The 24256-nt window shown below is 32.5% G+C and overlaps 1 protein-coding gene across 1 annotated transcript in view; it reads right to left on the reverse strand.

Moving 5' to 3' along the window:
• Window positions 1–9520: 9520 nt before the first annotated feature.
• The window catches only part of LOC114752971 (UBP1-associated proteins 1C-like), a 33772-nt gene continuing 19036 nt past the window's right edge, over window positions 9521–24256 (reverse strand). Inside the window, exon 4 of the mRNA XM_028941645.1 lies at window positions 9521–9891. Coding sequence (XP_028797478.1) covers window positions 9823–9891 — 69 coding nt within the window. The 3' untranslated portion in view covers window positions 9521–9822. The remainder of the gene's footprint in view (window positions 9892–24256) is intronic.

Here is a 24256-nt window from a genome sequence, read left to right on the forward strand (position 1 = left end):
ACCTTAGAAATGCCATTACGAGTTCACTGAGGAGAACTATGTTGCCTGCCTATGAGAATTTCATGATCGAGTTCCTAAATGACGTCGAAACTGGAGATTTCGGAGTCCCAGTTATAGAGGGTCAAATAAACCAGCTGTTTCTGGGAAAATACGAGCAAACAAACCCCAGGTAATGAGTGTGTGTGTGTGTGTGTGTGTGTTTTTGGGTATTATTACCCAGAATCATTCGTAGGTTTTCCTATTGGTTCCCTTAAGATATCAAAGCATAATCTGATTGTACGATGAATCTGGTGCAGCAATATTTAACCGACATGGACGGTGGTGTTACCGAGTGCAAAAGATTTTCATGAATGGGAGGAGTATGGTGAGAAGACGATCCCCAGTTGAACACACCCAAGGTAATTTCATAAACTGTGCAAATTAAAGGATTATATCGACTTATATAAGTGCAATTTTCTTTCTGGGATAGTAAACCTATCCACTTTAATTTATTGCTCCCAACTTGTACGCCTTTCATTTATGTAAGTCGGATGTTAATGTGAAATTTATAAACATTTATATGCTGTGGGGCGACAAAACATGTTCAGCAAGTACAAGATAACCCAAGGTTGCACAAGATTCGCTACTCTGGCTTCCGCACATGTTGCTTTTAAAGGCTTAACAATTATACTGAGCTGTACGGAGGACGAACCAAAATGGATCCTTCAAGTATATGAATGTTGTTAAGTTTCTTGAAGTAGTTAATTACTGTGTTTTTGGTATTAAATTTGTAATAACAGAGAGCGTGCAAGACTGGTCAAGGCAACGGTTCAAAATGGGGTCAGACTAATTGTAATTAAAATAATTTAACTAAAATGCACAAAATATTTAGATTTAAATATAAAAATAATATTTAGAAGAAAAAAAGGCATTAGGCTCACACATACCATTAGTAGACCACTCAAGACTTAACTGTGAAGAAATTAAAGATGTGCTCTTTGATCAAACCTCTTCTCTTCTCTTCTCTCGGTCAGGAGGCGGACGTTGACGAAGGATGGGATTTTTTTTGTTTTACCAGTGCTCTTTTTTTGTTAGTTCAATGAAGGTTCAGTTCTTATACAAAAAAAAAAAAAAAAAAAAAAAGCGCAAGAAATTCAAGATGTCGGTCTGCGTATGGCCGTAACACAATAAAAGCGGAAAAAGGGTTTTGAATATCAGCGTCACGAGCCTTCCATCATCCTAATGACCTAAAAGAGGAGAAATTCTTGTGTACTTTCGAGGTGCCACTTCACCCCTTCTCTCTCCTGCCACGGTGCCCTCTCCCAGTCAAAGCCAGACTTCCCTTCCTAATCCCCCTCACGCCCACGCAAGCGACGAATCTCTCCTGTAACTGATTTGTGCCCATAATTATGAGTCTAATCACAACTTGGAGGAAGCAGCAGAGGTAGCACAAGTAACTAATTCCCTTCTCAATATTTTGTCTCGTTTTCTTGTAAGGCAGATTCTCATCCCTTCTCTCTCTCTCTCTCTCTCTCTGTGCATATGTATACACGCACGCGCGCATTTATCCACCGGTACAGGCTTAATTAAGGGAAAATGACAGTAAAATACCTTCTGAATTTTAAAATGACAAATAAGGCATCTAAATAAACAAAATAACAAACAAGGCATCAGGTACCAATCTGGGATTTTGATTTTGAATTTTACAAAACACATAGTGGGATTTACAGCTTTCATAGTGAGAGTTACTTCTTCGTCAATAGGTTTTGCAACATATTTTGAAGGGCTGGGTAAGTTTTGCCGAATTTTACAAATACATAATGAGATTTACAATTTTTATAGTAGGATTTACTACTTGGTCAATAAGTTTTGTAACCTGTTTTGAGGGGTTGGGCAACTTCTCTGTAAAAAAAAATATAATTCCACGCTGAATTTCACAAAACACATAGTGGGATTTATAACTTTCATAGTGAGAGTTACTATTTTGTTAATGGGTTTTGCAACATGTTTTGAGACCAAAAATCAAAATTTCATATTGATACCTAATGCCTTATTTGTCATTTTGTTTATTCGAATGTCTTATTTGTCATTTTAAAATTCAGAATGTATTTTATCATCATTTTTCCCTTAATTAATCAGGAGCAGTAATTAAGTACCTGCTTTGCCACAAAATCCATAACCTCGATCAAATGCACTAATATTGGTAGTTCACTATTTTTTTCTTTTCTCTTTTTTTAGTGATACGGACAAGAGGTGAGCTTTCCAAGCTACAATTCTACTTTTAATCATGTAGAAAGAACATGGTTGCAGATGTGAGATTTGTTCCTGCCTAAATCATGAGGAATATTTGGGCTAAAAACGAACTTGCATTAAGCTTGACAACGGATATTTCATATCATGAGGAACAATTGGGCTAAAAATTGATGAAGATTTAGTATGATTCAGTTCTTTTCCAGGCCAAAAACAACATAAATCCAGGGCTTCTTTAACCGCCTCAAAGCATATAAAACTAAATCTATATATCTTCGAGGACCAAAAATGAATTTATAGATTTCACCTTCTTTTGGTCTGGTTTAAAATTTTTTGTCCCTAAAATAATAAACAAAACCAAAACCAAATCAAATTTTAAGCAACCAAACTATTAGTTTTAGATTTCTGGGACTAGATCCAAAATGATTAACCTTTTAATTTTTAACAAATTAAAATTAAATCTCATCCTTGCCTTGGAGCATAGCACGCAGGTAGCTAGAGGGAACAACGCACACGACGAGCAATTTCTCTTCCTCTTCTCATTGTGGCGACCTTTATTTTTAATTTTCTTTATGGATTTTTTTGGTGGTTAGTGGGGAGGGTTAAAATCAGCAGTCCCTATCATCTGTTATTTAAATTTTCTGATGATTTTTCTTTTCTTACAAAATTAAAGAAAAATAAAATAGAGAGAGAGAGAGAGAGAGATCATGGCTTTTTAGAATGTTAGCAAACATGATAAATATTCCGATCAGGCTTGTAGTGAAAATAAGCTACTTTTAAGCTTGAAAAAAGTTATGCCAAACAGGTTCATTCTCACTTCTATTTAATACCTTCAATTTATATTTTTACTCAAGAAATCACATTAGAGATTGTTATGGTACAATGGTAGGAATTTGCTTCTCTGCCCCTTATTTGATCTCTAACCATCAAGAAAACAAGATATTCTGGAAAAAAAAAAATTATGAGGAAAAAATTATGAATAAAATTGTAAATTGAAGGTATTATTTATTTAATTTTGTGGATTTGGATATAGTTAATTGCATTTTTCAAATCTGTTTGAAGTTACTGAAAAATTATGATGGTTGACCGGTCCAACCTACCAATTATTAATGTTCATTAACACTTCAAAATATTTTCTCAGGTATATTCAACACCCTGAATTATTTTTAAGTGCATTCAGGCCCTAAAATATTTTTTTTAATACATTTAGCACCAAGGCAAAAGAATACTTCTCAATGCTGGAGCACTTGAAAAATATTTTTAGGATGTCAGATACACTACAAAATATTTTCGGGCACCAGATGTACCTGAAAAAATATTTCAAGGTGCTGGATATGCCAGAGGCCAGTGAGAGGGATTTTTTTTTTTTTTTGAAAAAAACCAAAATCTCTATTTAATCATGTGTGAAAAGGAGAATTTTGCTCATTTTGAGGTCATTATTTTAATATTTCAAATTTAACAATCATTTTGTATGTCATTATCCCGTTTATCCGTCTATATTGTTGACGTGAAAAATGTGCAGAATTCACGAGGCTTCCGCTTTTTCCAATTAAAAAAACAGAAAGCTTTTTCGTACTTAATTATTTCTGCTACTTTTTCCAATTCGATCATATGAAGGAGAAACATATTCGTTTTCCTTTTTCTATCGAGACAAAAAGATATCAATTATTTCATTCCACTTTATATCCTTGTAAAAATATGTATAACGCGTCAAACGAAACTAGGGCGCGGATGTTATTGCTCTCTTTAAAATCGATATAGGAACTTTCGGCCAAGTCAGTGACCCCTTAGAAATGTGCTATTGTGTAAGCCGTAAGAAGCAAGAACTCAATTTCAAGGACGCATGATTTGCCTAATCACGAATAATTTTTTTTTTCAAGTCGAAAAGAATTTAATAATATCCTGGCCATGATGATGTCTTTTTACCTATTTTCGTTCTTCATTTAATTAAAATCATTTTAAACTTTTACTGAATTTAAAAATAAAAAAAATTATAACAATGTTGATAATAAACAATAAACAATAAAAGAAATTTCCTTTCAGTGATTCAAAATCATTTGATACAACAGCTGAATACATTTGCATAATAATAATCAATTTGTTCCTGCAAAATTTTTTTGCAAAGGGAGACGGGGGAGGTTTACAAAATAAATTAAAACAACCTCCTCCTCCTTCACTTCCTCTATAAGTTTAGACGCAAAAAGGGACCCGCCTCCTTTCAATTCTAAACGACATCAATTAATGTCTAAACAACAGCAGCATATCACCAAATAAAAGCCAGGGATTCCAGCTTATAAGGTCGCAACTAGTTACCATCCTTGTTTTTGGAAAAAAAAAACCATATTGAAGATACCTATACTTTCTCTTAATTTTAATTTGGTATCTATGTGTTTTTTTCTTAATTAAATCATTTTATTTTATTTTTTTAGCAACATTAGCTTTTATAACTTTGTTCTATTAGCATTTTTAGTCTCTATGCATGGGTTAAAGATGTTAATAAGGCAAAATTAAATATTTAATTAAGAGCAAAAACACATAGGTACCAAGTTAAAAATTAAAAAAATATATAGGCACCCCAAAATTTGTGTAATTTTGTAAGATTTAAAATTTTTAAAATAATACAAGAGGTTTGAATTGGGATTTTGAAATTTGTCCACACACTTATTTGTTGTTTAACAAATTCTAGGGTATTTTATTGTCTTTTTTTCTATTTTATAAATCATCACTGTTTTTTTAATCTCAATTGATCCAAAAAAGGATCTGACTAAATTATTCATTGGAGGAAAGTGATCGAGCCAAGGGGGAAAAAAAATTAGAGTTGCATATATTTTTTATTATTCTAACTTTAAATTGCACAAAATTCTCGGGTGTATATAATTTTTCTTAATAACTTTTAATTAGAATTTAATACTAAGGAATCTCCAAACTTCCATGAATATAGATGTTATCCCAAACTATTGATTTTATATTTCTTAAAAGCTATTTCTGTAAGAATATAATCTTCTCAAATTTTGAGTTATGTTTAAAAAATTTTTTTTAATTTAAGTCACTATTAGCAAATAAATAATGATATTGTTCAATTGAGACATGTTTATGATAAAGTTTCAAAAGTTAACCAGATTATTCACGCATGACATAAAGTTTAAGAAAATTTTGTATAATTTAACCTTATTTTTAAATAAATTTTTGAAAAAAACCATATTGAAGATACCTATACTTTTTCTTAATATATCTATGTGTTTTTTTTCTTAATTAAATTATTTAATTTTATTTTTTGAGTAACATTAGCTCTTATAACTTTGTTCTATGAACATTTTTAGTCTCTATACAAGGGTTGAAGATGTTAATAAGGCAAAATTAAATATTTAATTACGAGAAAAAACACATAGATACTAAATTAAAAATTAAAAAAAATATAGGTATCCCTAAAATAGTTTTTTTTCCCATATTAACAATTTTTTGTAATAATTAGAGAAAACGCGTCACGGATGTTGACTAGACAGATTTGCTAAGAGAGAACCCGTAAACTCTGTACTCGGAATCACGAAATGCTTCACCCCTGCAATAATATTCGAAACTAAGCACCTTTTTTTTTAAAAAAAAAATCTATATTTAATGTAAGAAGCTACTGTATTTTTTATTTTTTAAAAAATTAGTTAAAAGTAATATATATTAAGGGAAAATATATGATAATAAGGACTCTTTTAAAGTAATTAGTTAAATTTAGTCGTATCCCATATATTTAAACTAGGGTTTTAGAGTTTAGTGTTTGATGAATTATGTGATTGATTTAGAATGTCATTGTATTGTTGTTTAATAGGTATTATTGTTAATCAAGAAAGGGCTCAAGAACAAAGACAAGAAACTAAGGGATCAAATGTATCAAGTAGGTAGTATAAAACTTACAATTTAACGTCAACTGACATAATTTGTTACTATATGTTTTTCTTATTTATTTGTCATGATGTGATAGAGATAGATAGATGTTAACTTAAGCAGCAACCTAGACCATTTCGTTTCATTTGATATTTCGTTTCAAATTGTTGACTAAGTTAAGAACGGGCGACTGTGGGAGGCTAACACCCAACACAGATGTGAAACTGGGTAGATAGTTTTCATAATGAATGGTTCATGTAATGTCGCCGTGAGATGATGCGGGTCGCTGCTTAGGCCACCTGGAGTCTTCTTGATGTGAACGTTGAAATTTTGCCGTCACCGAGCAATCAAATCCTATCTGTTAGAGTGTCTTCAGTTACTTACTTATGCTGTCTAACGTGATGTTTTAAAAATAATTTTAGGTATATGAAATAAATACATAGATAAATCTATCTTGATTTATAAAAAAATATTTTTTAAAAAATACTTCTCATTATATGCAAGCACCCCCTAACAGAGGACATAGGGTAAAAAAAAAAACAACGGAGATCCCAGACGAAAGAAAAGTGAACGAGAGAGAGAGAGAGAGAGATGAGGGTAAGACATTAGAGGGGAAAATGGTCCAAATGGTCGTTTAAGAGGTCGTTTACCGTACGGAGATTTTTTAGGGCAGGGGTCATATAGCTGTGGTCCTGTGGCAGGTGCTGCTTGCGTCCGTTCTCTTCTCTCCCAAGCTCTTCCATCAATGCGTCCCAATTTCCCGTGGGGCCCTCATGTCATGTGACACCCGCGTGCACCTGGGCCCCCACCTCACGCTTCGCCCTCCCTGCTTCTTTCTTGTTAGGTGTGGCTCCCCCGACATTTTCAACATATCACCTCCCAAATTCCCTCATGCACACGCGTTCCCTTTTGCATCCTCTCTTTTACTCATATATATGGAGTCTCCAATTACCTACTTAATACTACTTCCTATCCTTAATATAATTTTAGTTAACTAATTTAAAATGATTAAAAAATTAATTAAGTTAATTATTTTGGTATAAAATGTTTTGTTTTCTCTAAATATCTTTGTTAATCAATTGTATTAATTAGAATTATCGTTTAATAAAATTTTAATGTGTGAAACTATTTATAAGGACTACTTTAACAAAAAATAAATAAATATGAAAAAAAAGTAATTGAAGTACTATATTAAGGACCAAATAAAAAGTTAAATAAGTTTTTACTCTTCCGATCCTAAATATAATATTTATTTGTAGTGTAAATAGGTTTTATATTTAGGACAGGAAAGAATATAATGAGAAACAGAGGCAGTAATGAATACAGGACATGGGATTTAAAAACACACAACGTAAGATCCCAGACGAAGAAAAGTGAACGAACACATGGTGCAGATTACCAACGGTCAGTCACAACTGGACCTTCATCTCCTGCCCCACTCTCTGCCTGGCTCCCCTCCTTGACTTGCTCTGCAAGTGCTAATATCTGGGCCTTAAGATCCATTTCTCCATCTCGGAACTCTCCAGCCTGCACAGGTATTCATGTATCATCAGCCCACTGAGTTGGCTAGGAGCCCTATGATTTCATTGCGTAGCTGGAGAAGATAGATATGTTTCAAAACCAACAAAAATAAAGATGTTTATATGACATTTGTGATAAATAATCACATGCATTAGTTTGTGGCTGAGCACACATCATGTACTTCCTGTCAGATATATTCATTTGATTATGTTTGATGCTAAATTTTTCACTCTTGATTTCGTAGGAGATATTTGGCAAGCTTGTATTCTTGCAGAGTAATTGGTCTGTTGATTTGTAATCCTACGTCCTCACTTTGACATAATACCCTTTAACCTTTCGCAGATCTGGTCTTCTCACTTATGTTTTAATTTAGTTCTTTCAACTTTAATTTGTTTTATATCTTATTCAAGCTATACTTATTCATAGAAAAGGGAAACTGCCGTCTTTGAAGGAATTTGTTCATAATCTCTCAATGACAACAGTTTAAGAAATTGAAACAAAAATATTATTTATATTAAAATAAAAATTCAAAAAAAATTAAAATATGTAAAAAAAAAAATATCTGTGTTCCAAGTTTACATAGTAAGATATTCTCACTTAAATTTATAGAATTTTCAACGTATATGGGCCTAACTTTCTCACTTGATTTGGTTGATCAAATTGCAACCCATCTGAAAATGAACCAATTTTAGCCCAACCCACTTAACTTGTGGATTGGCCTTTTCCAATTTGTATTTTTTAATAAAATATGGAGGCCATGATACACAAATATTTTGTTATATTAATTTTATTTATACATAATGATTACTTTAATGATTTGCACCTTTATTTTATTATTACTGTATAGATAATATATTCATATTTTGTCATATATGCCATATTATTTATTTAATTTTGTGGATTTGGTTATAGTTAATTGCATTTTTCAAATTTGTATGAAGTTATTGAAAAATTATGGTGGGTTCACCGTCTAACCTACCAATTCATTTACGAGTTAAATCCATCCAGTATTTATATCCAACATTTTAAGTATTTTTTAAGTATGTCTAACATCCTAAAATATTTTTTTAGGTGGATCTAGTTTCCTAAAATATTTTTTAATGCATTTAGCACTAAGACAAAAAAATACTTTTGAATGATAGAGCACTTAAAAAATATTTTAGGATGTCAGTAACAAAATATTTTTAGATGCTGCATGCACCCAGAAGGTGCTAAATATGTCGAAAGTGAGGGGGATTTTATATTTTTTTTGAAAAAAACCAAAATCTCTATTTAATCATGTGTGAAAAAAATAATTTTTCTTATTTTGAGGTCATTATTTAAAAATTTCAAATTCAACAATCATTTCTCATGTCATTTTCCTGTTTATCAGTTTATATTGTTGACGTCAAAAATGTGTAGAATAAGAAAACTACCTCGCCGCTTTTTTCAATTAAAAACACAATAAGCTTTTTTGTACTTAATTATTTCTGTTATTTTTTTCCAATTCGATTATATGGAAGAGAAAGATATTCGTTTTCCTTTTTCTATCGAGACGAAACGATATCTCATATCTATTATTTCATTCCACTTTATACCCTTGTAAAAATATGTATAATGCATCCAACGAAACTGGGACGCGGACGTTATTTCTCTCTTCAAAATCCATATAGGAACTTTCAGCCAAGTCAGTAATCCCCCAGAAGCATGCCATTGTGCCAGCCGTAAGAAGCAAGAACTCAATTTCAAGGACGCATGATTTGCCTAATCACGAATGATTTATTTTTCTCCAAGTCAATAAGAATTTAATAATATCCTGGCCATGATGATTTTTTTACTTATTTTCGTTCTTCATTTAACTAAAATCATTTTAAACGTTTTACCGAATTTAAAAATAAAAAATATTATAACAATGTTGATAATAAACAATAAACAATAAAAGAAATTACCTTTCAGTGATTCAAAATCATTTTATACAACAACTGAATACATTTGCATAATAATAATCAATTCGTTCCTGCAAAAAATTTTTCGCAAAGGGAGACGGGAGAGGTTTGAAAAATAAATTAAAACAACCTCCTCCTCCTTTAGTTCCTCTGTCAGTTTAGACGCAAAAATGGACCGCCTCCTTTCAATTCTAAACGATATCAATTAATGTCTAACAATAGCAAAATACCACCAGGTAAAAGTCAGGGATTCCAGCTTATACGGTCGCAACTAGTCACCATCCTTGGCCACCAAACGCACATACTTCCCCTCAACTGCAAATCTGGAACTCGAATTGATCTGTCACCATACGAAATTTCATAAGAAACCCATGTAATTGAGAAGAGATAAATTAACATAATTACAATCGAGTGGGCCAACCTTGTGCTCGAGTGCCTCACTAAATTCAGTTTCATCCACTTCAACGCCAGATTCCTGCAAGGCTTTCCAGACATGTTTTCTCAACTTCTTCATCTTCAATTTTCCATCAGGATGCTGCTTCCCAGGAAAAAAGAAAGCACATGTAAATGCACAAACAGCCACACAAAACATAGGCAAATTAAATTAGCTAAAATTTACACCTCACTCGGAAAAGGCATATTTAAAGGAAATTCATCGGAGATAGGACAGAAGGTCCATGCATACAATCTCAAGCTCACTATGAGGATAAGAACTGCGCATCGTCCAAAATAAAACACAAAATAAGCACACATAGCGCTTAGTATTTAATAATATTTAATTATAAACTCATATGAAACATAGAAGGACAAGTATTCATGTGTGATTGGAGAAGTTAACCTAGTAGATATAAAAAACTTGACCTGTCTAATTAATTAAATTTAGTCGTCTCCCATATATTTTAATTTTCTTCTTTTGTAAGAGAGTGATGCGTGGGGTCAAGTCTCAGAGCATCGCCTGTGCCTTTAAGCTATAAAAGATACCAATTACCAAACAAGGTAGGAAAACTGATGGTTACAGGATACTAATTGATTGGATTCACATGGCAATCCAAAGCGCGTTGCTTCTCGAATAGTCTTGTAGTTTAATAAAATGAATGTTTTTCTGCAAATAGGAGATCGGGTTCAATCTGCTTGTGATGGTTATTTAATTAATATTTGACCCTCTAATTGAGGGAAAAAAGTGTGTTTCATGCAATTATCCTAAATATATTCTCACAAAATTAATTAATGCTAATATATTAAAACATAACTTTTGTGTAGAGATAATTAAATATGATTTTATTATATATGTAGTTTTTTTTTTGTTTGAATTTACCTATTCTCATACATCATAAAATCTATGCCCTGGTCGGTTGTCGAGTTTTTCCAACTTCGAATCCGAAGGCGCCTTGGCTAATGGCTATAGATCTCTTCATCCTTGCTTGCTACCTCAAGAAGATTCTCATGCCAATGAAAAGGGCAGGCCCATCTCTCTCGCAACGTAATGAATTTTTTCAAACGTGGGATTGCGAGTTTATTATGCTAAATTTAAATTGCATAAAATTCTCGGGTGTATATAATTTTTCTTAATAATTCTGATTAGAATTTAATAGAGGAATCTCCAAACTTCCAAGAATATACATGTTTGTTGCTGCTATATTCAACCAACATGGACGGTGGTGGTTAACGAGTGCAAAAGAATTTCATGAATGGGAGGAGTACGGTGAGAAGACGATCCTCAGTTTGGAAACACCCAAGGTAATTTCATAAACGATTATATTGACTTATATAAATGCAATTTTTTCTGGGATAATAAACCTATCTACCTTAATTTATTGCTCCGACTAGTACATTGAATGTTAATGTGAAATTTATAAACATTTAAACAATCTCATGGATTCATATATCTGGGTTGTTGTATGGCAGAAAATACTGGTGGTGCATACACAGGAATGATCAAGGTTGTAGGGCGACAAAGCATATATGTTCGGCAAATACAAGAAAAGCCAAGGTTATACAAGATTCGCTACTCTGGCTTCCACACATGTTGCTTTCAAAGCTTGACAGCTGGGCTGTGGTGAGGATCAACCAAAATGGATCCTTCAAGTGTATGAACTATATGTTGTTAAGTTTGTTGAAGTAGTTAATTACTATGTTTTGGTATTAAGTTTGTAATAACAGAGAGCGTGCAAGACTGAGGGATCGGTCACAAATGTAGTTATGCTGCATATATCCTTTATGTTCTCCATATATACTCATTTTTAATATCTGATGGCTTAGAATGTAGCCATTATATATATAGATGTGCTGTTTTTAAATTTCTATTATCCTCTAAATTTTCACAGAAGGGAGGTAAATGTCTTTATTGGAAAAAGAAATATCACGAGAATTAATTAGTTTGCAATCTCTCATTCACGCCAAATGATAAACAACAAAGACCCCAAACAACTGAAATTTCAATCTAAACAATCAAAAGGTGTGAATGGGTCAAAGCAAAAGACCAAACAAAATTTTTTTAAAAAAAATAGCAGTCTACTTTGCTACTTGAATGTGAACGATAATAATTAATAAGGTGGAAACTATTTTAGCGTTTATTTGGATGACCGTTTGAAAACATACTTCAAAATATTTTCTATGAATAATGTACGTAACAGCTATGTATCTGGCTTTGACATATCAATAAAAACTAAATAAATTACTACCTCCTGCCCTTAATATAAAACCTAGATAACTAATTTGAAGAGATTAAAAAGTTATTTAAATTAGTTATTTGTAACAAAATAGATGTTATCTTTTATAAAAATGACCTTATTAATTATGTGTGTTTAAATTACCATTTGATAGTAACTCCTTAACATATGCAATATATATAGGGATCACTTGAGGAAAAAAATAGATAAATATTGAAGGTAAAATGATTGAGGTCTTTATATTTAGAATCAAATTATAAGGCAAACTAGCTTTTATATTAAGTACAAGAGGTAGTATCTAATTCTAATAATCCTTCTAAAATATTCTTATGTATATTAATTTATAAATTAAATAAGATATTGAAAATAGTTCAAACTGAATTAGACTAATTATAATTAAATAATTTAACTAAAATGTACAAAATATTTAGGTTTAACTATAAAAATAATCATCACGCTCACACCTACCATTAGTATTCAAGACGCAATTACAGGATTATGATCCTAAAATCACGCTTCATATTAAGTACTTTGGTCGATGGAGAAATTAATGAGGGGTTCTAAGTCGGTACTTATGTCTCCAGCTGGTATCGCTGTACACACCCTTGCCCCACTCTCTTTGTCTGTTTGCGTGCCTTCGAATGAGCTCAATCATATTATTGAAGTTGTAAAGCTTCGGAAGGGAATGCAACATAGGGCGTTAGGTTTTGAGTATTCAGGCGCATCATTTCTTCTTTTTCCACCAACTCTCTCTTTTCTCTCTTCATCTTTCTTTCTCTTTAGAACACTTTTCAAGCATCTAACTTGGATAATCAAAGTCCATTAAAACACAGTTGTGCTCTTGTAACCTCAGAAATGTACAGCTCTGTCATAGTCAGCTCAGCTTGCCTCAGACCAGGCCGAACGGATGTTGGTAAAACTTGTTTTTGCCATATAAACTTCCATCAATGGAAGAGTCCAAAACCCAGAGAGAGAATCATGCAGAAAAGAAATTCCATTTTGATGGGAATCTAAAAGTTCTTTCCTTTATTTGCATGGATATGTTGAACAATATAGTCGAATCCCGGACGCACAACCGAGGTCAACTTCTTCTGGAGAAACCTGGGGTTCCTATCGGCCATCATCGGGCTGTTATCTTATCTTCTGAGTTCATCTTTTCACTTTATATTTGGAGAGCTTAACACTTGGAAGTCTCTTCTGTATGTTCTTTTGAGTATCATCGTTCCCTACAGTATCTTGTTTGCGAAGACATGGAAACCTCCTCGGAATTTATTTTTCGGATATCACGTAGCATTTCTGGTCTTGTTCCTTACCTCCCTCTACTCTTATTTCTATGACCAATTCATGAAGATAAAACCGGACGTGTTCAGCGTCGTTTCTAGTGGTTCATTTGCTTTCACGTCTTTAAGCTTGAAAATGCAGAATATTCAACTTGGATTCGAGGATGATCTTCTCAAATTTTTCCTGGGTTTTCTCACTGTCCAACTCATGAAGATCAACTTGCTTCTCACTTTGATCGGAGCAGCTTTATGTTACCTTGCCATCGTTCTAATTCCTTGGAGTTTAGATTCTCCATTGGAGACTGTTAGTTGTATTACTGCCCTCCAAGAGAACGTGGCAATAAAAATTGATACTCCTGCTTCCGATCTCCGAAAACAATTGTGTTCCACTCAGCTGGGAATTGTGAATGACAAAGAAAATCCTGAGAGACTCGTTTACCCTTTAGATTTTGAGTCCAAACTCAAGGACGCAATCGCTTCTGGGTTAGTTGAAGAGTGTTACGACGCTTTTGTCACTTGGCGAAAACAGTTCTTAAACGACAAGATGACTACTACCGGGTTTCAGAATCTCAGCATCAATGAAGTCCACAGGTTGCCGATGAAAACTCTCAAAAACGACATCCAAGAATGGACAAAAGCTTGTCACTTCGTCGTTAAGACGCTGTTTCCTCAGGAACGGCATGCCTGCAGTGTCGTCTTCTCGGCGCTCTCTCTTCGGGACGAACTGTCCTTCATGGAAGTTTGTCGGGGAATAACGACACAGCTATTGAATTACGCCAAAGCCGTTTCGACCACAACGCTGTCGCCGGAGCGTTTGTTCAGAATTGTCGACGTTTTGGACACATTGGAGGAGATTTTGCCTGACATGGAATCACTGTTCCGTAATAAGATTTGTGAGTTTCTCCACGATGAAGCTATCGCAGCGAGTAAAAGACTCGGAGAAGCAATCAAAGGGTCTTCATAGAGCTAGAGAATCTGATTCTTCAAGACCCGGCAAAGGTAAATACACACGAGTCTCCATGCCTGATTTGCATTTACCCGTTCTGATCATTTTTTCGCTTTATGAAATTATATGCTTCATATAATGACGCGTAAAATTACGAGCTTCTCCCATCATCTCTTGTTTCCATCTCTAGTCCCTCACTCCATTCATTCTTCGCTTCCTTCGATCTTAAGGCGGTTCTCTTTGATGAATAAGATGGCCACCAAGTTGCAAACTCGAACTTGTTGGAAATTTTCCCATGACTGCTCCCAAAAGAGGACGTGGGTAAGCTTTATGAAGAGCCAGAACCTTGGCCATCGTGTCCTTAACCTCCTTGTCGCTGACTTTTAATTCCGATCGTGAGAGCTTCATCTCCATCTCGTTCTGGAGCTTCCAGAAGAGCCCCGTAGTGTTGAGTTGCTCCTCCGCCAGCTGTGTCTTGAACAGCATCGGGCCAAGAGGAGGCCGGCTTGAAAGCGGGAGCCATGGTAGATCCGGTGAGGGTGATGGAGTTGAGGAGGCGGGTGTTCCAGTTGTCCCGCTGCTCGCCAATGTTGTGGTCCATCCATCTCTACTCGATCGGCTACTGCTTCGAGGATCACGTACAATCCGATCTGATCAAATCATCGCCGCGAAATTGTGAGACGGTGAGGTTGGTTGTGAGAGGGAAGAATTGGGTGGGGGAATATCCTCGGCATTTTTGCCGAAGTTTAAATGCATTAGGAATCAAACTTGCCTACGAAAATTTAATGGGAATTAAACCTAAATTCATCTCATCATATCTGAATCATCTATATTTTATTTGAATGATTTAGATTTATTTTTTTATTTTATTTATTCAAAATAATTATTTTAATATGTATATAATTTAAAATAAAAATAATCTCTTAACTATCGTTCTTTCATAAAATAATTTTTTCTATTTAAAAATAATTAATTAAATATTTTAAATTTAAACTATTCAAATCAGATATATACGATCGAGATCTGATAAGTTTAGGATGCTCATCAAGATGACGAGCATTGAAACTGATTTCTATTGAATGTTGATGCACCTCAAAAAAATACCTAAGCTCTTAAATAATTAAATACTAGTTATTATATATGCCCATAATATTTTCATTCCATGGCACGCAGCTAGCAAGAGCCAGCAGAGGTGGGCTTCATCCGACAAACCGTTATGTAATGAACTACCTAAGAGCTGCTTGTCAATGTCGGCAGCAACTCGAAAGAGCTTTCGAGGGCACCCTGTTTCATCGCTGCCATCATCGTGCTCGTCTCCCTCTTTATCTGAGCAAATGCTTCGGATTGTGGATTTGCTGGAGACCAATCTGGAGGCTAACTCTAAGATCTATGATAATGACCCAGCTCTGTGCTCTTTTTTCATGATGAACAATATAAGATACATAGTTCAAAATGCCATGAACAGTGAACTTGCAGACCTGTTAGGTGGCCATTGGATGCACAAACACATTTTAAAAGTGTACCAATACCGTGAGACTTACCAGTGAAGTTCATGGGATAGAGTGCTCGAACTGTTGAACATTATGGACTCGAGGGACACTTGTTCAATCCCAACTTGCCAGAGACAGGTTTGAGCTCTTTAAGTTGCAGTTTGAGAAGATTTGTGAGACCCAGTCTCCATGGGTTATCTTTGATGACCACCTTAGAAATGTCATTACGACTTCACTGAGGAGAACTATGCTGCTTGCCTATGAGAATTTCACGATCAAGTTCCTAAGTGATGTCGAAACTGGAGATTTCGGAGTCCAAGTTATAGAGGGTCATATAAACCAGCTGTTTCTGGGAAAAGACGAGCACACAAACCCCGGGTAACAAGTGCGCGCGCGCGCGTGTTTTGGCCTTTTGGGTATTATTACGCAGAATTATTTGTAGATTTTCCTATTGCTTTTCTTAAAATATCAAAGCATAATCTGATTGTACGATGAATCTGTTGCGGAAATATTCAACAAACATGGACGGTGATATTACCGAGTGCAAAAGATTTTCATGAATGTAGGGAGTATGGTGAGAAGACGATCCTCAATTGCACGCACCCAAGGTAATTTCATAAACTGTACGTACAAATTAAAGGGTTATATTGACTTGTATAAACGCAAGTTTTTTCCGGGATAATAAACCTATCTACTTTAATTTATTGCGCCCCGCTAGTTGAGCTTTTATTTATGTAAGTTGGGTGTTAATGTGAAATTTATGAACATTCAAACAACTCATGGATTCCTATATATGGGATTTTATCGGCAGAAAATACTATCGGTGCATATACAGGAATGATCAAGGTTGTAGGGCGACAAAACATGTTCAACAAATACAAGAAAATGCAAGGTTGTACAATTATATTGAGCTGTACGGAGGATGAACCAAAATGGACCCTTCAAGTATATCAATGTTGTTAAGTTTCTTGAAGTAGTTAATTACTATGCTTTTGGTATTAAATTTGTAATATTAGCTTTAGTTCTAATTATAAAACCTTATTTATAGTCTACAAATAAAATTTATAATTAGGACCGGACGTAGTAACAAAGGGTGTGCAAGACTGAGGGATTGGTCACGAATCCAGTTATGCTCCATATATCCTTTTATGTTCATTTCTCCATATATACTCATTTTTAATATCTAATGGCCAGAATGCAGCCCATTATATATAGATGTGCAGTTTTTAACTTGCTATTATCCTCTAAATATTCACAAGAAGAGAGGTAATTTACTTAATTCAAAAAAAGAATATCAAGAGAATTATTTTAACTTGCAATCTCTCATGCACGCCAGGTGTTAAATAAAGACACCAAACAACTGAAATTTCAATCAGAACAATTAAAAGGTGTGAATGGGTCAAAGTAAAAGACCAAACAAATTTTTTTCCAAAAAAAAAATAGACTACTTGAGGTAGAAACTACTTTAGCATGTTTTTGGATGGCCGCTTGCAAAACACACATTCAAATATTTTTTCTTTGAATGAATGTAATAACTATGTATCTGGCTTTGACCTATCAAAGAAACTAAATAAATTACTTTCGATACTTAATACTAGTTCCAGTACTTAATATATATATAAGAGCTTGTTTGATTTTTATTGTGATCTTAAGAATAAGATCCTAATTTACTTTGTCTCTTATTTTTTTTAAGATAGTCCTTGTAATAATAGTAGTTCTAGCCAATATATTTTATTAGCAAAAATATTTTAAAAAAGACACACCTATTTATTACAAATAACTAACTTAGCTAGTTTTCTTAATCTACTCAAATTAGTCAACTAGTTTTTATGTTAAGGATTGGGATAGTATATTTGAATTTCGCCAGGATATGTTAAAACGGTATCTAGTGACTAGTGAGCATCAAACAAGTTTCTAATAATGTTGTCCTTGTGTTTGCAAGAGGATAGTCATTAAAAAGACTTGAGCTTCCATGCATGCATTATTTGAAGAATTGAGCTTCCATGCATGCATTATTTGACCAGGAGTGTGCATTTAATAATAATTATTTTAAACGAGTGTCTTGAGCTTAAACATACGTTAATTATTTACTATTGGTTACCATTGCTTTGCAGCAGCAAAGAGACTGGGCTTGTATATAGCAATTTGCAGATGATACTGTTATAGAATCAAAATGGCTTGCATATTATACTTTAATCAAACACAAGATTGCCAATTTTGCCATCATAAAGGTTGAAAAGTGTAGGATAGAGATTAACATTCTGTTAAGTTAAGTTGAACTGTAAAGTTTGTTATTCAGTTTTATCTAAACTATTATGTATATATACCATCATATTACCTTCAGTTCTAATTGTAAGATTTTATTTGTACTACAAACGAGATAAAGAAGATCTTATAATTAGAATAAGAAATAATATATCATTAATGAAAGTCAAGCCATTTCTTCCCTCTTTCTTTTTTCCCATAATTATGATAATTAATTTAAAAAAATGAATGCTGGGATTAGCGGTCGAACTAGGTTGCAGTCTTGTAAATATGATAGTTAGGGGTGCTCATGTCCTGATAATCAGCAAGGTACAGGAAAGGGACATCTCATCTTTTGAAATATAAAAATTTATAATACAAACTATATGAAAAAAATAGATAAAAATAAGAAAAATATAATAAAGAAAAATCCTGAAAAAAGATCTCATCATTTCCTCCATCATTTTCACCCTTTCTCTCTCCTGCCACAGTAGCCCGACTTCCCTTCCTCATCCCCCTCACGCCCGCGCAGGCGAGGAATCTCTCCTGCAAATCTTGGACGAACGTAACGGATTTCTATTCTTACTAAATTAAAGAAAAATAAAATAGAGAGAGAGAGAGAGAGAGAGAGAGAGAGATCATTTCTTTCTAGAATTTTAGTATCGGAAGCATTTCCAACGTTAAAACCTTATATTTCTCCAAACGTCACGAAAAATGTTGTTTAATATTGCGGCAGAGATATTGAGGTACTGGTCAAAAAAAGCGGAGATATTGAGGCGAAAGCAACGATTAAGTTGGAGTCAAGAAGTAAGCTAAAATATTCAATTATGGACAATACTAATGCATCGTGTGCTTGAAATGAAGAAGAAAGTTCTTGAAAATGAAGGGAAAAAATGTAAGAATGAATAGTTTTTTTTCAATTGAATATTGCCTTCTTTTGAACTTAGTGAAAATTAGGGCGATAAAAGGAAAGTAACCTTCTTTTGAGCTGAGGTCAACAGCAGAATGGCTAGAGTCAAGGCAAGCCACAGGGTAAATTAATTATCTCTCTATTTTATTTTATTTTTATACTAATCCCTCTCTTTTGTTTTTCAATGATCATCACTTACTAAATTTCTGGCAATGGCACATGAAAGTTTTAAAAAAAACGCAGAGTATTACTCCATGCCTGTTAAAAGTTGACTTAGTGGATGACGGTTCTTTTTCACTTCTACTTCAACTTACATTTTTACTCAAGAAATCACTTTAGAGATTATTATGGTACAATGGTAGGAATTGGTGCACATCCAAATTAAACACATACATTCAAGCATGAATCTCTTAATGTAACGACTACTTATCTAGTTTTGACATAGTAATGAAACTAAATAAATTTAGTTCTAATAAATATGAAAAATATTTCTAAAATAATTTTATGTAACACTAGATTATATATCAATTTATAACTTAAATCAAGGTATCAAAAATTGAATAGGTCATTGAACCAGTCAAGATAGTATTTCAAGCTGGGTTTTGACCAGTTATAATTAAAATAATATAATATAATTAAAAAACAAAAAATATTTAGATTTAACTGTGAAAATAATATTTAAACAAAGAAGGTATCAATTAAATTATCATCTTAAGTAAATAGAATTAAGACTTAAATTTGTCTAAAATTCAATAACATAATTGGGATTTTGGATTTGATTGTGATATGGCTCTGAACGGGGAAATAAGTTATGGGAGCCCCTTGAAATTGTGTTTGGTGTGAGGAAAAAGCTTTTCTATTGGCATTCTAGCGGGGTGGTAATGCGGGTGGCCCGCAGCAGCTTTGGGCCAGAAGGCCTACTTACAGCTGGATTGATTGAAAGCCAACCTGAGCCTACTACCATATTTATTTACATTTTTTTAAAAAAACTACTTTTGATTGAAGAACTCGATGGAAAACACCAAAAAAAAATATATGGATATTTTTTGGAAAAAAAATTCAGATGAGACGTGACATATAATAATATAATTATAAAATTAATAAAATTAAAAAAAACCAAATTAATGCAAGTTAGCTTTGGGGTTAGTTGTCTAGCTCATATTCTAGTGGGGTTGATTTTGACATGTTGGCGAATTGAACTCATAGATCCAACTTATATTACTAGCTGTTAACAAGTCATTTTAGATTGTTGGTGTGAAAAATGAGCGTCAAAGTAAGAGAATTACTTCTAGGTTTTTGCTTTTTCCCCACAAAAAAGGGTCTTTTTTCTCAATTCTATCACTCGAGCCAAAAAAAAAAAAAGAATTGCTTTCCTTTAATCATGGATGGGAAACATTATCTTTTTATTGCTTTTTTTAAATTTCAATCCATTCTCTACCCGAAAAATATTTCCAATGCATGAAGCGAAACAAAGACGTGATGTTTTCTCTTTAATGATAAAAAGAAAACCTATTAATGATTTTGACCCCAAAAAAAATCCTTGTTTTATTTATAAATTAAAGAAACAACTTTTTTCAGTCTTGTTATGAACCATTTTATTAAACTATTTTTATAAAAGTATAATTTTATCTTTTATTTATTATTATATACTGTTAATTTGTGGGGAAAAAGTGTGTGTTAATTGTTAAGTAGGAGTAAAATTAAAATGATAGTACTTCTCCGATCCTTAATATAAGACCCATTTAACTAATTTGATTAGATTAAGGAAGTTAGGTAAGTTAGTTAATTATAAGAAAAGTGACACATTTTTTCCTAAAATACCATAATCATCTTTCTTAATACCCCATCTCCTTCTTCTACTTGATTATGGTTGAGGGAGTATCTATAGGGGTAATTTAGAGAAAATTAATAAATATAAGAAATGGGTCCTATATTTAGGATCAAAACCAACTCAAGAATTGGGTCCTATATTAAGAATCGGAGGAGTATTAAATTTAAAGAGAATTAACAATGCTAAAATAAGGTAGAGGAAGAGGCAAGCACTCCATTTGAAGCATGAATCTGTATTCCCTCCTCATCGAATGGTCATACCCCAACGGCAATGAGATACCATCCTTTCCTTCTTCTTTTTTTCCCTCCAAACTTTTTTTAATACTATTTTTTATTTATTTCAATTAACTTGTATATGGCACTTTAAAATATTTTTTAATAACACTTATTATTTTAAATTAATTAATTTTTAGTGTATCGAGAGTGTTTCTTTTAGTTAGTAAGGCTACTAGAAAAATATTTTAATATATTGAATGCACTAACAATTAATTTATAATACTGAATGTTATTGAGAAATACTTCGAATGCTGAATTTATTAAAAATTAATTAATTTAGAAAACTAAATGTTATTAAAAAAATACTTTAAGATACTGAATATACTAAAAATTAATTAATTTAGAATAGTAGATGTTATTGGAAAAATTCCAAATGCTGGATTCATGAAGAAATAATTAATTTTATAGAGTATATTAAATGTTACTGAAAAATATTTTAAAATATTAAATGCACTAAAAATTAATTAATTAATTTAGGATATTGGATGTCATTGAAAAATTACTTCCAGATGCTTGATTCACTAAAAATAATTAATTTAGGATACTGGGTATTATTATAAAAATATTTTAAGATATTGGATGTACTGAAAATTAATTAATTGAGGATGCTAGGTAGCTGCTACTAAAAAAAAAAAACCCTCAGGATGATAGATCCATTGAAAATAATTAATTTAAAATACTAGGTGTTACTAAAAAAATTTCACAATACTAAATTAAAAATAAATTAATTTAGAATATTGAGTGTTGGAAAAAATATTTTAAAGTACTAGATACAAGTTAACCTACATAAATTAAAAAAATAAAATTAACAGAAATTATTGTTTTTAAAAAAGGAGGAGGATTATATCATCTCATTCGCTCAACACGACAATGTAGGCTCAAATTAGAGTTAAAATCATTTATAAACATGTTTTATGTAAGTTGAGGTAACATTTTTCTCATATACTTATTTTCTATTTTGTAAATCATGATTTAAAAGCTACTTATAAATCATTTTAAGTAGGCTTTATACCTAATCAGATGCAAAAACATATACTTCTCCGGTCCTTAATATAAGATCCTCTTATATTTAGGACCAAAAGAGTGCTACCTTAAGTTCTTAATATAAGACCTCATTTGACTTTTATTTTAGTTTTAAATAAAAGATTCAAATCTACTTTGTCTCTTATATTTATCTTTTTTTTTAAGATAGTCATTTTAATAATAGTAATTCTAACCAATAAATTTAATTAGTGAGGATATTTAGAAAAAATAATATTTATTTATTATAATAACTAACTTAAATTTTTTTAATCTACTTAAATTAATCAACTAATTCTTATATTTAATACTAGAAGTAGTATATATTAAGAATACCCCCTATATTTTTTTAGGTTTAAAATATAATTTTAACAATAAAACTTTTGCATATGAACATCGGTCACCATCAAGTTTGTTTTGAGTGCAAAGCTACGCGGAGCTTATCACCAAAATCAAAAAAAAGAACCGCACGCTGCTTTTTCAAAATGGGACAATTTTAGTCAAACCGTTAACCTGAACAAACTCACGTTACTTTATATCTATTTGGGGCAGTCAACTTTCTATCCCTTCCACCCTCCCCCCGCCCCCCCGTGTGTTCATACATGTGGCCCTGGAATCAAGTAAACAATATGGCTTGGTCACTGAAATCTGGTAAGAAATGGGGGAAAAATTTTCAGTATATCAATTAAATTGATTTTAAAATATAAAAGATCAAAATGCACTTAAAAAAAATAACTCTGCAGGAAAAAATGAAGTTTCTAATCAAAATACCCTTTTTTAAAATAATAATTTAAAAATTTATATTTTTCAAAAAATATATTTTCAAAACTTGTGAGTTTGGGCTCGTCGCATTAGCTGGCAGGTACACAGTAAAGTTTCAAAATCAGGTCCCCATCACATTCCAAGGCATCGGCCCACCGAAGCCAAGTAAGATACGTTTCAGCATTTCAGTTACAGAATTTTCATTACCAACAATAGTAGCTTTGGTCTTTGGCCTGACGATCATCATTATCTTCTCATTCAAAATAGAACCGTCACCTACCCTTTCACCCTCTCCCTTTTCTTCCAGCTTATTATCATTATAATCATCTTCTTCAGAATTAATATATACTTTATCAATACGATGTTTACTTCTATTACGATTATCAATATCTTCACTACGTACAGTGAAAATTTTTAAAATTAAAATACAAATATAATAAACTCAAAACAAATGGAAACTAAACTAAATAGCGTAAAAAGGTAATTGGTCACGTGGACACTAAATCCTGAAACAATATTCAAAAGTTATTAAAGATAGCACGTGTGTGTGTGAGATGATTTCCCAAAAAAACCGTGCTGCAATTTTCAAAACAAACCATATATATATATATATGTAATTTATTTGTTTGTTGATATTTTGATGGTGCTCCAAAATACTCCCTCCGTTCCTTATTATAAGAGACATTTGATGCTTATGGCATGTTCCTATATATAAGAGACACTTAAAAGTTGTCTCTACTTTTTTGTGTTGATTTCTTATTTTACCCATATTTATTGTCTCCAACTCACACTCTCTCTCCCTCTCACTTATCTTTCTTTCAATAATTTAATTATTCTCTCTCATGCTCTCTCTCCTTATTAATGAAGGCATTTTTGGAAAAAAAATTATATTGATTGTTCTTAACTAATTTTAACTGCTTTTTTTATCAATGTAATTCGGTTATTCGTCTCTTATAATAAGAAACGGAGGGAGTATGCAGCAAGCCAAAAAAAATCGTCAGTGGCCACGTTGACTAATTTTAGCCACAATATATTTAGTGAAAAGCCAGTATGCCATGCTCTCTGACTCTGACGCAAGAATACTCAGCAGGCCAAAGAACCAGTATGCCCTCTGCTGCCAAATTTGACTTTGAGAGAAAAACAAAAGAATATGAAAAATTAGTGCTGCTCACCAAGTTACTGACACTGATTTTAAGTCGTTTTCTAGTCGCTGTCTTGATTTTTTTTTTTGGATAAAATTTGTGTAACTGTAAAAATAAAATTTAAAAATTTATTAGA

This window comes from Neltuma alba, unplaced genomic scaffold, assembly GCF_004799145.2.
Source record: "Neltuma alba isolate B1F8T4 unplaced genomic scaffold, ASM479914v2 tig00007624_pilon, whole genome shotgun sequence".
Taxonomy (NCBI): Eukaryota; Viridiplantae; Streptophyta; class Magnoliopsida; order Fabales; family Fabaceae; genus Neltuma; species Neltuma alba.